This window comes from Phalangium opilio, unplaced genomic scaffold (genome assembly GCF_054372755.1).
Source record: "Phalangium opilio isolate 3A_F unplaced genomic scaffold, DU_Popi_V2 ptg000002l_1, whole genome shotgun sequence".
NCBI lineage: Eukaryota > Metazoa > Arthropoda > Arachnida > Opiliones > Phalangiidae > Phalangium > Phalangium opilio.
In genome coordinates this window covers 12242713-12256436 of record NW_028324144.1, presented here as the reverse complement: position 1 = coordinate 12256436, position 13724 = coordinate 12242713, and the positions used below count along the sequence as shown (strand labels likewise).

General features: G+C 34.9%; 1 protein-coding gene and 1 long non-coding RNA gene across 2 annotated transcripts; both read right to left on the bottom strand.

The window, feature by feature from the left end:
- Nucleotides 1-33: 33 nt before the first annotated feature.
- Nucleotides 34-2008, bottom strand: LOC149719823 (uncharacterized). The gene is made up of 3 exons (XR_016376160.1): nucleotides 1768-2008; nucleotides 1479-1650; nucleotides 34-1330 (listed from the first exon to the last, which is right to left on the bottom strand). It is a non-coding gene; the product is annotated as an uncharacterized LOC149719823 (long non-coding RNA).
- A 7496-nt stretch (nucleotides 2009-9504) lies between these two features.
- LOC149719822 (uncharacterized) lies at nucleotides 9505-12752 on the bottom strand. Its single transcript, XM_089862001.1, has 5 exons — nucleotides 12648-12752; nucleotides 12423-12586; nucleotides 12224-12289; nucleotides 10269-11864; nucleotides 9505-10200 (listed from the first exon to the last, which is right to left on the bottom strand). Exons 1-5 carry the CDS (start codon nucleotides 12703-12705, stop codon nucleotides 10162-10164), a joined length of 1923 nt encoding a protein of 640 aa, XP_089718127.1. The 5' UTR covers nucleotides 12706-12752; the 3' UTR covers nucleotides 9505-10161.
- Between the last annotated feature and the right edge of the window lie 972 nt (nucleotides 12753-13724).

Sequence of the window (13724 nt, the reverse complement as noted above, 5' to 3'; positions counted from 1 at the left end):
ATTCTTATTAATCCATTTTAGAAAAATTTTATTTCCTTTAAAATAATAAATGGTTACCCCAATCATTTGTTTATGCTTTGAACGGGAGAAATGGTTTCCCAGCCATTTTGTAATACCTTAAAGCAAAGCGCGGGTCCAGCGGGTCCCCTACAAGGCGACTTTCCTCCTGTACTCCCGTTTTGGCTTGGCAAAGGCTAGTGGGCGGGATTTATATGGGCACTTATAAATCCCGCCCACAAATGCCTCCTGCCTTCTCCAAGCCAAAACTGGAGTTCGTAAGGAAAGTCAACTTGTAGGGGATCCACTGGACCCGCGCTTTGCTTTAAACTTAAGACACTTTTGACCCGCAATTACGTTATTCCTTGACTTAAAAATGGTTATCTCTTGAACCAAATAATTTTTTCCATCAATATTCATCTATTTAATAAATTAAAGGACCGTTCTAATTAATCCATTTTAATAAATTTTATCCCTTGAACTTAAGAAAACGTTTCCCAGTTATTTCTTTATCCCTTGAATTGAAGACTCATTTTCCCAGCCATGTTGTTATTTTTTAAAAAATTCAATTAACTTTCCCATCATTATTCCATTCTTTTTGATCCATTTTAATAAATTAATGTTCGTTCTAATTAATCCATTTTAATAAATATTATCCCTTTAACTGAAGAAAAGATTTACCAGTCATTTCATTACCCCTTGAACATAGGAAATGATTTCCCAACCATTTTGTTATCTTTTGAAAAAATAAACTAACTTTTCCTTCCTTATTCCATTCTTTTTGATTCAAAACCATTTAGTTTTCGAGTTATCTAAAAAATGGTTGACCCGTTTGAAGCTACAAATATATTTCATAAAAACATTTTCTTATCCCTTTAACTCCTATTAACAGAAATAAACAATTTATACCAATATGAATGTATCATTAATTGCTGTAAGCAAATATTAATAAATGAAACAATTTCTTTATCAACTCGCGTTAATCAATTTCTTCAATCTTCATAACTCAATGAAACTTTGTCGAATTTTAAAGCAAATAAATGGTGTGGTTTCGATTAAACAAACGTTACTAGATGGTCCCGTAGTCCAAGAGTGGGGTTGACAGGGTTTATTTGTTTATCAGTGTGTAAAGGGATTTAATTAGCCTCTATGCCTAATTGCTAATTAAGTCATTATTGTCCAATTGCTAATTCCAATTCAATTAGTTGCCAGTTAATTAGCACAGCTCTGGTTTTTTTGGTGACACGGTTTTGTGATCGTGCGACTTAATCAATCATTTATTCTACCAGCAATTTGACAAACAATTTATCTTCGTAGCAGTTATCATTGGCACCTGGTGATAATTAAAAACAGGCTATTGCTTATTGTTTTCTTGGGCAATGTTAAAATAATCATTATATAAATAAACTGGTCATCGTTTAATTTTTTCTTAGGTAACTAAAAATAAGCACTAAAAAAATAATAAAAAATTTAATAGTTACCCAACAAAAATGATTGGAAGAGTCTGAATAAAAAATATTAATTGGTTTGTTGACAGGGTTTAGTGATCGTGTGATCTATCGATTAATTTACCAGCAATTTCAACGAACAAAATGATGTACGTATTTGTTATCATTGGCCGGTGACACCAGTTTAGAAACCTGTTAACAAACCCTTATGCGTAGAGTTTGCAAAAAGACATGAAATTTAGCACTTAAACTTAATTTTTCTCAAAATCCTTAAAAATGGTCCTAGAAAAAGGTTTAAATTTTCATATGCAAGGCCTAATACCGTTTTGCTTGACTGCATGTCGCCGTCAAATTCCTTTTAAAGCCTAAATCATACTAGTATCCACCCTTGATTTTCATTTCGTAACACACGTTGGATTCCTAAACCTCGACGCGCACAACGATTAGAAGCATTAAAATGCAAACACAACAACACACTGAGCGCATACATTTAAAACAAAAAACCCTCCTTATACATTAAGAGCAGTATGAAGTCATATCTGAGAGAGCGATAGCTCTCTCAGAATAGTAAATAAAATTTCTCACTACAGCTGTTTTCAGGGCTAAAGCGACCGAAAGACGGCGGTAAAGAAAAATTCTCCGGCCCATTAAAGGGAGAGAACGAAATTCAAATGCAAGGCGCGTCCCATCAACAAACAACATTGAATTCGTTTTACGCAATTATAATATTGAAATTTTATACAATGAAGTAATATTTAAGAAAACAAAGCACTACTTTCAAAGTCTAAACTTAAGTACGACGATACGAGAAGGCGAAGTAACGGGCAACGAGAGGTAAACATTTTTTTAAAAGGCAAAAATTAATGGTAAGCCAAGGCTTAGCGCAATTTCACCGCCTTAAAAAAAGTGCCAAGTTTAGAAATAGATTGTGGGACAATAAAAAGGTGGGAAATTATGAAATTAGGCTTATATTAAAGCTTGAAACATACTTTATATTATATTTAAAATCCATCCATGAGCAAATCCTCAAAAAATATGAAAATGGCAACGAAAAAGGACCCACTCTCAAATTTTTTTCCCCTTAAAAAAAATGGCGGCCACAAACGGGGTAATTTATCACGGCGGCAATATTAAAGCAGTCTTATCACACTATCGATAGGCCATTTCAACCAAAAGGCATTAAGAAAAAACAATCGGATTATTATGACGCAACTATACGTAAAAAAAGGCCAATATTGGTCGCGCTGATATTTACCAATAAAACAGCGTATCCATGCTAAAATATCGCAGATTGGGGTAGTTTTTAAAATTTAAAATTAAACATACTTAAAATTAATTTTTCTCAAAAACCTTAAAAATGGTCCTAGAAAAAGGTTTAAATTTTGATATAAAACCGTTCCCAAACGTAACAAACGAATATTTCATTTCAAAAGGGTGGCGACAAAATGGCTAAATTTGAAAAAAACTCCATGTTATTTCTATGGGAAAATTTAACTTTTTCACCAAAAGGGCTGATTAATTTATGGAAATGAAAACCACCCTTAGCAACTTTATTTTTTATACAATAAACCGAGGGGGAAACCACTTGTGAAATCAGGTGTACAAAATTTTTGAAATCACAATTGAAGTCCATAAATTGTTTTTGAAGTCTCTATAAATCGCAAAGTTTAGTTGAAATCTCGGAAGTCTTAGGAAGTCCCTAGAGAATCCCTTGAAGTCATGCGAAGTCCCTTGGAAATCGCTTGAAGTCATGCGAAGTCCCTTGAAAATCGCTTGAAGTCAGTCGAAGTCTCTCGGAAGTCTCTTGAAGTCATACGAAATCCCTTTGAAATCTCTTGAAGTCTCTCTGAAGTGAAGAGAAGTCATACGAAGTCCCTTTGAAATCTCTTGAAGTCTCTTGGAAATCTCTTGAAGTCTCTTGGAAATCTCTTGAAGTCTCTTGGAAATCTCTTGAAGTCTCTCGGAAATCTCTTGAAGTCTCTTAGAAGTCATACGAAGTCCGTTGGAAATCTCTTGAAGTCAAATGAAGTGGTAGAAAAATCCCTTGAAGTCTATTGAAATTCCGTCTTTCATAAGTGGAAATTTCCTTTTCTTCAAACTTTATTTTCAATAGTCTTGATCAGGGCCGGAAATAAGCACAGGACAATAAATTTTGGAAGTTTTGATAGCTTGACTATGGAGATGTGATACTATTTCTGCACACTACAGTGGACAATGTCCTATAAATTTTCCAGTCAAACAGGGGGGGGGGCTGGTCTTGATCCCTCAATTTTCGGCCGTCTTCGGAGGTGCAATGCTACCACACTCTTGTGCCAGACACTCTTCCCCAGAATTTTTTCCTTTTTGGACTTATTGTCGGCTGCTAATCATTCCGTTTTCAAAGAATATTCGTAAAAACGATATATTTTTGTTTGTGGCGAAGTTTAATTGGCTTAATTTAAACTACTATTTAACTAAATTGGGAACCTTCGAAATACAGCATACAAGCAGCCAATTTAAAAATTGTGTCTTCTAGTTCTCTGAACTATGAATTCGAGTATGAATCAGACGATAATCAGTTTCAAAAACCTGAGGGGTCGGACGTTTTGGAAAAAGTGTACGCGATTTCGAAATCCAATTTGATTTCTTCGGATTTCGTTTGATTTCGTCGGAATTCAATTGATTTCGTCGGATTTTGTTTGATTTCAAAATTCGATAAAATCCAACGGATTTTGCAATTTTTCCCGTGATTTCCTCGGATTTTTTCCATGATTTCGGCAGATTTTGGGATATTTCAATTGATTTCGTTGGATTTTGTGATTTCTTTTGAGTTTGGATTTCGTGAATTTTGTAATGGATTTCGCGATTTCGTTACTGATTTTGTGATTTCTTTGTTGATTTTGTGGTATCTTTACTGATTTTGTGATTTCTCTACTGATTTTGTGATTTCTTTACTGTTTTGTTATTTCTTTATTGATTTCGGATTTTTTATGAGATTTTTTAAGTTGGATTTCGCGGGTAGCGTACGGGATTTCATGAATGACCGACCCCTTGCAAAAACTACTGGCCAAGCGCTCACTGGCGTGATTGAGTTAGCTATGCCACGACAAAAACTTCTTTCCGTAAATAGCGGCCGATCCGTGATCATATTTTCCCGCGTGAAACGTCGCAGAATTCTTGAGACATAAGCGACGATCAAATGGATCTGTATACTATCCGGGCTTGTATCTGCGCCATATAATCAAGAAGGAATTTACTATAAGAAGGCCTAAAAAGGCGTCCGGTGCGCGCTTGATAGTCGACAATCCCCCCTCATGGGTGGGGGGAGGCTGGAAAAGAAGGCGGGACTTAATATTTTATCTTACTCTATGTTTTCCACCATCTATCTCTTTCACCTTCTCGTTAAGCCTTGGTTTGGTTTTTGGAACTCACGAAATCATAAGTATAGTACACTTGATTCGATTTAGAAACAATTATAGAACGAACGATTTTCACGTAGAGACAAGTATTCAAAATCCATTAAGTTAGGTTCAAAACCTTTAACTAACTTGTTAATGGCAATTAAAAACCATTCCCTAACCGTTTCAGCACCGCTGACAGCCTCCATTTTCTGCTTACTTTGCTAGACGTTTTCTTTCTCTATTCGGAATACGTCAATCGCGTCTGTATGACCTATCCCCGCGGGATCCAATAGGAAAGCGCAGAGCAATGAGGGACATGAAAGGGGTGGGGCTTACTTGTCCACTAACACCGGCGTAAGAGTAGAAGCGTAAAATCTAGTGACTTAGGCATTCTTATAGTAAATTAATTCTTGATATAATTCTGCATAGATAATTGCTTTCGGTTGCTCTGCACCTTAGTACTTAATAGCGAAGTACATATATATATATTTTAATTATTACAATTTAATGAAGTCTTGAGAAAAAAATAGAAATCGGCTTTAGTCTATAAATTCTATTGAAGTCACTTGAAGTCTTTAAATTATGTTGACGTCACTAGAAGTCTTTAAATTATGTTGAAGTCACTAGAAGTCTTTAAATTATGTTGAAGTCACTAGAAGTCTTTACAAATTCTATTGAAGTCACTTGAAGTCTATAAAATGTAATGAAGTCACTTGAAGTCTATAAAATGTAATGAAGTCACTTGAAGTCTCTAAATTATATTGAAGTCACTTGAAGTCTTCATAAATTGTATTGAAGTCACTTGAAGTCTTTATAAATTGTATTGAAGTCACTTGAAGTCTTTATAAATTATATTGAAGTCCCTTGAAATCTTTATAAATTTTATTGAAGTCATCTGAAATCAAATACAGTTAGTGAAGTCTTTGAAGTCGAATGAAGTCTTTGATAGTTCAATTGAAGTCATTTGAAATCTGAAATCAGGTGTACAAAAATTTTCTTAGTGGTTTCCCCCTCGCAATAAACTAATGGGTGGATCTTCTTGAAATTTTAACCACATATTGAGGGCCCGAATTGTAGTTCTGTGGAATTTTTTCAAAGCAGTTAATACGATACAAAAAAAGTTATAACCAATCAAAAAACCATCCTTATACATTAAAGTCGGTATGAGGTCTTATCTAAGAGAGCTATCGCTCTCCTAGAATATTGATGTTTATCTTTATTGACTTCTCAAATAATATGCCTTTTCCAAAAAGTTACTGTTCGGTTAGGTTTGGTTTGGTTTGGTTAGGACGTCTCTTCCTCTTTGGGGCGGTTATACACTTCAAGTACAGTAAAAAGGCTGGCTTAAAGTATTTTCATAATGAATATAACATAAAAAGTAAATCAATATTAGCAATTAATTTTATTATGTCATATATTGCTGATTTATTACTATTTTGTTCTTATAATCCTTAGTTCTAAAATAATAATTTCGAAAATGTTTCGATCTAGTGTTTATTTTACGTAAGCCGTAAATTGTTTTAAGTTAATTTAATTTAAATTCGATCGGGAAAACCCGGAAGTGCGGGATTTTCGGTGCAATGGGATTGTCCCATTGAACAGCATCGTAAATCCGCCAAAGTGAGGGTTTTCGGTCGAATCTGGTTCGTTCGGTTGAACGGGATTCGGCGCAATGCTACTGAACGTTTAAATAAAGCTAAGTTGAAGTTCAACGGAAATTTGGTTTTCGCAGGAATTAATTCAATCTATGTATTTAAACCGACACCATTCAAATATTTCAAGATAAACCTGCAAATATCTTTAAAACTAAGCTTATAAACCCTTAAACACGATAGGAAGCTAAGCTTATAAACCTTTAGTCATGTTTAAAACCTAAACATATAATCCTGAAAACATGTTATACAACTAGGCATATAATCGTGTAAACACGTTTTGTTACTAAGCATTATAGCACAATAACATGACATATACCACCTTAAACATGTTTAAATACTATATATGACAAGCGATCAACACATTTTGAACCTAAACATAAGGTGTTGCAAACCTAAACACCATTCTTTTTTAAACATGAGTGTTTTTAAACATGATAAAATATCTGTTGCATTTTCGTGTTTAGGCAAGTGCTTAGTTTCTAAGGACTTTTTTTCTGTGTATAAATGTCAAATTCTCATGTCGAATTTGCATAATCTTCGTTCCCGTCATTATCACTTGAGGGCGCCACGCTTTGATGGCTAACATGGCTTTGTACAGAAATTGTAAATCATAGCCCTTCTTATTATGGGCGATAACCGTTATTTTGGGAGAATTGTGGAATTCTTTAAGATAATTTAAAAAATCCAGAACAGGATCATTCCCGAGAAACACCCGTTCTCGAGGGCCGCAGGTGGCGCAATTAAATTGATCAGATTTCTCGAGAATGCATTGATCACAGATTTTTTGAGAAATACATAAGATAGGAGTGTGTAGGAAAGCATTAGGGTTTGAAGGGTCTGGGGTATTTTGAACACATTCGAGATCATAAAAGATAGTAACCGCAGGATGGGTCTTAGCATTTTTAGACGCAGGGTGGGCTTTAGAGTCGGTAACCTGCATGAAACAATAGTGGGGGTGTGGGTTGAATTTATTACAGATGACGCAATAAACTTCTCCGCAAGAATGGGGTGACTTGCGTTTCCCCATATCTATTGTTTTTGCGCAACGGGGGCAATTAAAAACCCTTTGGCATACGGATAAGGTTTTGCTTCCACTAGCCTTATGGGCGTCAAAGCATTCTTGCCCCCTAAAGTCGCGATGGCAGGTCCCGCATCTAATTTCTCCCCCTTCGCAATCTTCGGCCCTTTGACAGGAATAACAATACTTGTTGCAAGCGTGAGTAAAGTCAAAGTTGTTATATCCCACAAGGCACCTCTCGCAGAAATAACGAAAATTGAAGAGAGGTTTAGGTTTAGTGATGACGTCAAAATGTTTTTGATAGTTGAAAAGGTATAGCCGTGGCTTTGGATTACCATCGGCACGGGGATAAAATGTGGTTCCCCGAAAATACGGTAGGGGACGTTTGCTCTAACTGTAAATACTATAATTTGGTATTCAGCCAAGTACGATTGAAATCGAGGTAGAGCACCCGCCCCTGTGCATTCGTCCAATGGTACTTCCGCCGCCAAGGCTAATTCCTCCGCCATCTTCCTAAGCCTCTCTCCTGCTTTTTTCCTAATAGTGGGACGACATAGTGTTTTGAAATCTGCCTCGAGGCTTTTGTCAAGGGTATGCATTGTATGATCCCTGTGTATTCTAGCAAAAACTAGAGAATAAGGGAGGCATAGCCGATCGTTGTTCTTGATCTGAACAATGCATTTTTTCTCCCTGGCAAAAGTCTCGAAGCTACAAATTCCTAGCCTTTTCGAACGGTAGGCGCCTTGGGGCAACCTCACTCGCTGTATGGTTATTCCTATAGGTCCGAGAAAAAACCTTGATCCTCCTTCGGAATTATACGCCTTATCAGCGACTACTTCTAATATAAATCCAATATCTATTTGATCCCTTCTTCTAAAACTAAAGTCCGCGGTTTCAATGCCTGGATTACTAATGCTTGTCATTGAAATTGCAATCATGTCATCGGGTAAACAGTCGTCCAAAACGTATTCTAGGAAGTCGCTTACAGATTTGACGATGTTATTGTCAAATTGTACTTCCATTTCCCATCCATCCAGATTAAAATTGGGGAAGGACACTACCCCGCTAGAAAGTACGTTTACACCTGGTGGTGTAACTAGCGGAGATGGAGGTGGAGGAGTAAGAACCCCACCCCTACCTGTCCTTCCCCTTCATCCATTGACTCATTCTGAGATGGAGCTATAGGAGGGGTAGTATAACCGTCTAAGAAAGAAACATCGTCGTTTTGAAACGCCTCTTCCAGAGGCGATAAAGGAGGAGAAGGGCTATTGTTTGCCATAGACAGGGTGGGAGACGGAGAGCTATTGATAGACCGAGGGGTTGCATAGTTTGCCAAGAACGTGTCATCGGCATTTAAAAAGGCTATTTCTAACGAGTCTGGAAAGTCGCCTAAAAAACTATCAACTTCAATAGGGAGTTCAATTTCTACATTAGAGTTGGCCATTGCGATAATTTAAAAATTTAAATAACACAAAATACTAATAATAAATCTGAATAGGCTTAAATAATAATAATACTAAAACACTTATGATAAAACAATAAAATACTAAAACACTTATGATAAAACAATAAAATACTAAAACACTTATGATAAAACAATAAAATACTAAAACACTTATGATAAAACAATAAAATACTAAAACACTTATGATAAAACAATAAAATACTAAAACACTTATGATAAAACAATAAAATACTAAAACACTTATGATAAAACAATAAAATACTAAAACACTTATGATAAAACAATAAAATACTAAACAATAAAATACTAAAACACTTATGATAAAACAATAAAATATATACCCTTACAAAAACATTCTAAAAGAACTCTAAGAAGTCCTATAGAGCTCTAAAGAGTTCCTATGGTGCTCTAAAGCATATAGATTGTGCTATAGAAAAACCTTTAGAATTTATTTTTTAAAATTCTAAGAAGCACTCTAAACAATGTTTTTCAAAACAATTCTATTAAATCTGTTTAAAATGCTGAAAAATATTCTTTAAAATGCTGAAAAATATTCTTTATTTTTCACAATCTTAAGAATCAAAATTTATTTTTCTCAAGAGCTTTAACGAATAAATTTTAAATATTTATTTTCACCAATAGTATTTGAGTTATAAAGATAATTTAAAAAACTGAAATAGCTATATTAAAGAAATTTTACATCAATTAATCACATTCATAAAAGTTGGGCATTTCGATTACATAAATATAACCAGCAAATTTTGGAGTGTTTGTGCCAAGGACCAAAACTTTTTCTTTTATATCCGATACTGGGTAAGCCAATATTTTGTTGGTAAATTTGCATTTAGAAGAAATTTGATTATTCATTTGCGACTGGTGATATATTCTTAACTCTTTCACAATTGCAAAAAAATTGAAACTACAGGAACAATTAATTGAAAGACAGTTGCAGATACCATCCTTTAACCTGTATAAACCTTGAACTATACCAAAGGACCCATTCTTTAACTTTATTCCGCAGTTGCATCTTTTGGCTACTTCGTGAGAACAAATTGTGCGACCAAAAGTCGTTATTTTTGTAAATTCCCGTGCAGTTTTCAAATTTGAAATGTTTCCGTTTCCCAAATATGGTTGAAAAGCTAATTTAACAGCGCTAGTTATCACACACTCTCTTGGTAAACCGTGAGCGAAACTTAAATCATTCACTATACAAATTCGTTTCAGCAATGGGTACCCTCTAATCAAATCAAAGAAGTAATCTTGAATGTCTGATGCAGAAGTTGAAAAAGCTTTGTCAGATATTACCGAGATATGACTTAAAATGGCAAATTTTTCAGCTATTTGATGGGGCACTTTCTGTGTTCCATTAAAGAGTTTCATAAGCTTGCCATTCATGTTTTCAAACTGAAAACATGATACAGCCCATAAAGGTCCCCAATTAGTTGCAGTTTCGTGCAAGTGAAGAAGCAAATGGACATTGAAGGTCATAGTATCGTTTCCGTACAATCCAGAATATTGTTGAACAAATATTCTCAGATAGTTGGCAGCTTCTAGAATCATTTCAGGTGAAACTTTGGCTGATAGCAAAATTTTCACACTGAGCACTAAATTTATCCAATGTTTAAAATATATGTCAGGGAGGTAATTCTTTAAAATTACAGGTGAGTAAAAAAGGAGCCACGAACGCCATTCATTAGCGTGCCACTGTTTTCGATCTTTTATTGTTCTCGGTGTTCTTGTAATCTCGTCGATGGGCTTTAGCGAGAGAAATATGCTATCTATCTCATCAATTTTCCTTCCAAGGTAATATTCACGTTGATAGCTAGACGAGTCAAACCACATACATGACGTTGCTTTCACCACACCTTGACAGACAGAATGCATATAATCTACTACGAATCCATTAACTACGTTAAAATAATTAAGGAGCATTAACATAGAAAATCCTTTGACTCCGTTAACTGGTTTTTTAATTTGTATCGCTGTTTTTGCATTTCTTTTCATCTGTGCCTCGTCCCTTTTCTCAAATTCTCCTGCTTCGTATATTCTTGTATGACCGTCACCTCTCAAAACCCTTTCGCCTTGGTTTAAACACCAATTACACCCGTAGGCTCCATTAAACTGATTTAAATTTTGCAAGGTACAACGTGCCACTGAATCACACGTCAAAGGCCCTGGGAATACTTTTATTAGTTTCTCCTTATTTGCACCTGCACGTTTATACTTGAAACCCTCGGATGACATCTTATTTATTTGGTCTACAAATGGTTTTAAAAAAGTGTTCATGTCTGGTTTACCATTTCCAAACCACAAAGCAGCCAGCTGAATATCTTTTTGGCCGGAATATTCCAATTCATTAAGAACGTACAGTAATGGCCAAATATTGAAGTTAGATGAGTGAAATACAGGTACCCCGTCGGTATTCCATGTGATTGAAAGGTCATTCTTTCCCAAGCCCAATTTTTTGTAACAATATCCCTCTTGCAATGGATGCAAATTGGTTCTTGGCTTAAATTTCTCTTTGGTAGCCTCATGTTTTTGTAAAATTGTTTGAATTTGATTTTCAATATCAAATACGAGGAAATAATTTCCATTTTCCAAAGCTCTTTCATAAGATACCAAACACTGGCAAAACTGGCAACATTTTGACGTTTTTCCAATGTACGCACAACATTTAGCACAGTACATGTGAAATGTGAATAACGACTTTGAATGATCAAAATTTTTATAGAAGCGATATAAAGTTTGTGGTAATTCAGTATCGCTAGGCATATGAAAACTCAAAAGCTTTAGTAAGGAAGCCGTTGCTTCTTTGCTTTCTTGGAAACGTATAATATGCGCCATAGTCAGCAACAGACTTTGTCTTAATGTGATAGATGAACCAGCATAGAGCTCTTCATCCTAAAAGAATAACATAAGAAAAGTATATTTCAAGCATAATAATAGATTTTTGTGTAATGGCCATAAAAAGCTTGCGTGCGTATAAGCATCCTTAATTGAATGCTTGCTTTTTAATCCTAACCAAAAGACCTCAAAGTACGGCTAAATTTGAGATAATTCTCAAAATTCACCCTCTGCACTACAGCTTTTTATCTCGGGATATAGCTTATATAATTTGACTTAATCTATCGTTACAAATAATTATATAAGATAAAAAACTTGAGCCTAGAGGAAATTTACTAATATTTGTAAACAAATTAATAATAGCATATAGATTAAGTCACATAATACAGCTGAAAGATATGTGGTTCTGCTTTTACTAGAGTGTCTTCATGATCTTGTTTCTCATCAACCCCTTCGGAGCCTGATTCGGAAATTCTATCACCCTATAAATAGGAAAATTACATTTTTTAACTGAACTTAGCGTTCACATGTCAGGTGTATATTTATTAAAAAACAAATTCAGTAAATAACTAACTCCTATTTCAGTCACCTATTTTTATACCATGACAGACTTACATCATTAGATTCGGTGGGATCTGAATTTCGAACATCGCAATAATTTGTTTCGGGCCCAATGTCATTAAACTGTGGTTGACCATCGAATGGAATGGAATGATCCGACGTTTTTTCAGACCCAGATTCACAATCATAAATACTGGAGTTTGTCGATCTAATAATATCTATAAATTTTAAAATTATAGTTTTAATTAAATAATAACCTATTTCCTTCTTGTTTTATACCTTGGGTAGAATCCACCAAACTGTCTGAAGATATTGTTGAGCTCGCGCGCAAGGTCATATGTTTGAGATGGTTATTTACTCCGATGGTAGATGTTGAGGGCTTGTTTAATAATCAAAAATGTCTTGATTAGAATCAAGACCTAAAAAGTATCGATAAGACTGAGGTTATCACTTGTCTGAAGGATCAGATATTAATTTTTCTTTTTAATTGAAACTTAAATGCATGCTTAAGAAAAAACAACGTTCCATTACCGTTTTCCGTTGAAATAAATTATTTTACTGGTAATCAATTTCAAAAATTTACTTATCTCGGCTTTTCGACCACAATTCCATTCCCCGAAAACATTTTATCATTACATTAATTACTTTTGGGAGAGTACGTGTATGGTTTTGCGTTTTAAAAGGTTCCTAAAGACGTTACATCCCCATTCGTGACCGGCACGCTTCGCAGTGGAACATTTTAATTATTCTAAAACCGATGGCACCAAAATCAATAGGGACAGTAAGATTTTTACTTGCGGTTTTGAAAAATGATGTAATATCAAGTGTACTTTAGTCAACCGTCGTATTGTTCTTTCTCATAGTTCAGGGCATGATCAGTGTTACTGCCCAATTTCTCTCTCGAGTTTCTAACAATGGTTAGAGACTATTTGATATGTCACGGCACAACGTTATATACATTTGTAAATTCTAAGTAGCACAAAAGGAAAAAGAATCCATTTTTTTATATTTTGGTTTGAAATAAATAAACTCATGATAGTAGTTATAACGAACAGAAATTCAAGGGAATGGCACCGGTAATGAGCAGCAAGAAGAGAGGAAAGTTTGCTTCAAGTTAGCAGAGGGACATGGTAGTGAAAATAGTTATAGAGAATTTTGTTCGTTCAAACCTTAATATATCATGAAAAATTCAAGTGAGGAGGCGGCACCACCTAGAAAGATTGATTTTGGCAGATAACAGCGAAAAAACTATGTTCTACACACACTGGGATTATGGGAGTTTTAAGGCCGCTGGTCGCACATGATGAAATTTCAACTCCAGTTTACATCAATTCTCCCTGGTCGTGCTAGTAGCAG

Bases quoted from the DNA above. Each gene is read 5' to 3' on its own strand.
- LOC149719822 (XM_089862001.1), bottom strand. From the start codon at position 12,705: ATGACCTTGCGCGCGAGCTCAACAATATCTTCAGACAGTTTGGTGGAT. The intron at 12,290-12,422 runs GTAAGTCTGTCA...TCCTATTTATAG, and splicing joins ATCCCACCGAATCTAATGAT to GGTGATAGAATTTCCGAATC. The intron at 11,865-12,223 runs GTAAAAGCAGAA...TTATTCTTTTAG, and splicing joins AAGATCATGAAGACACTCTA to GATGAAGAGCTCTATGCTGG.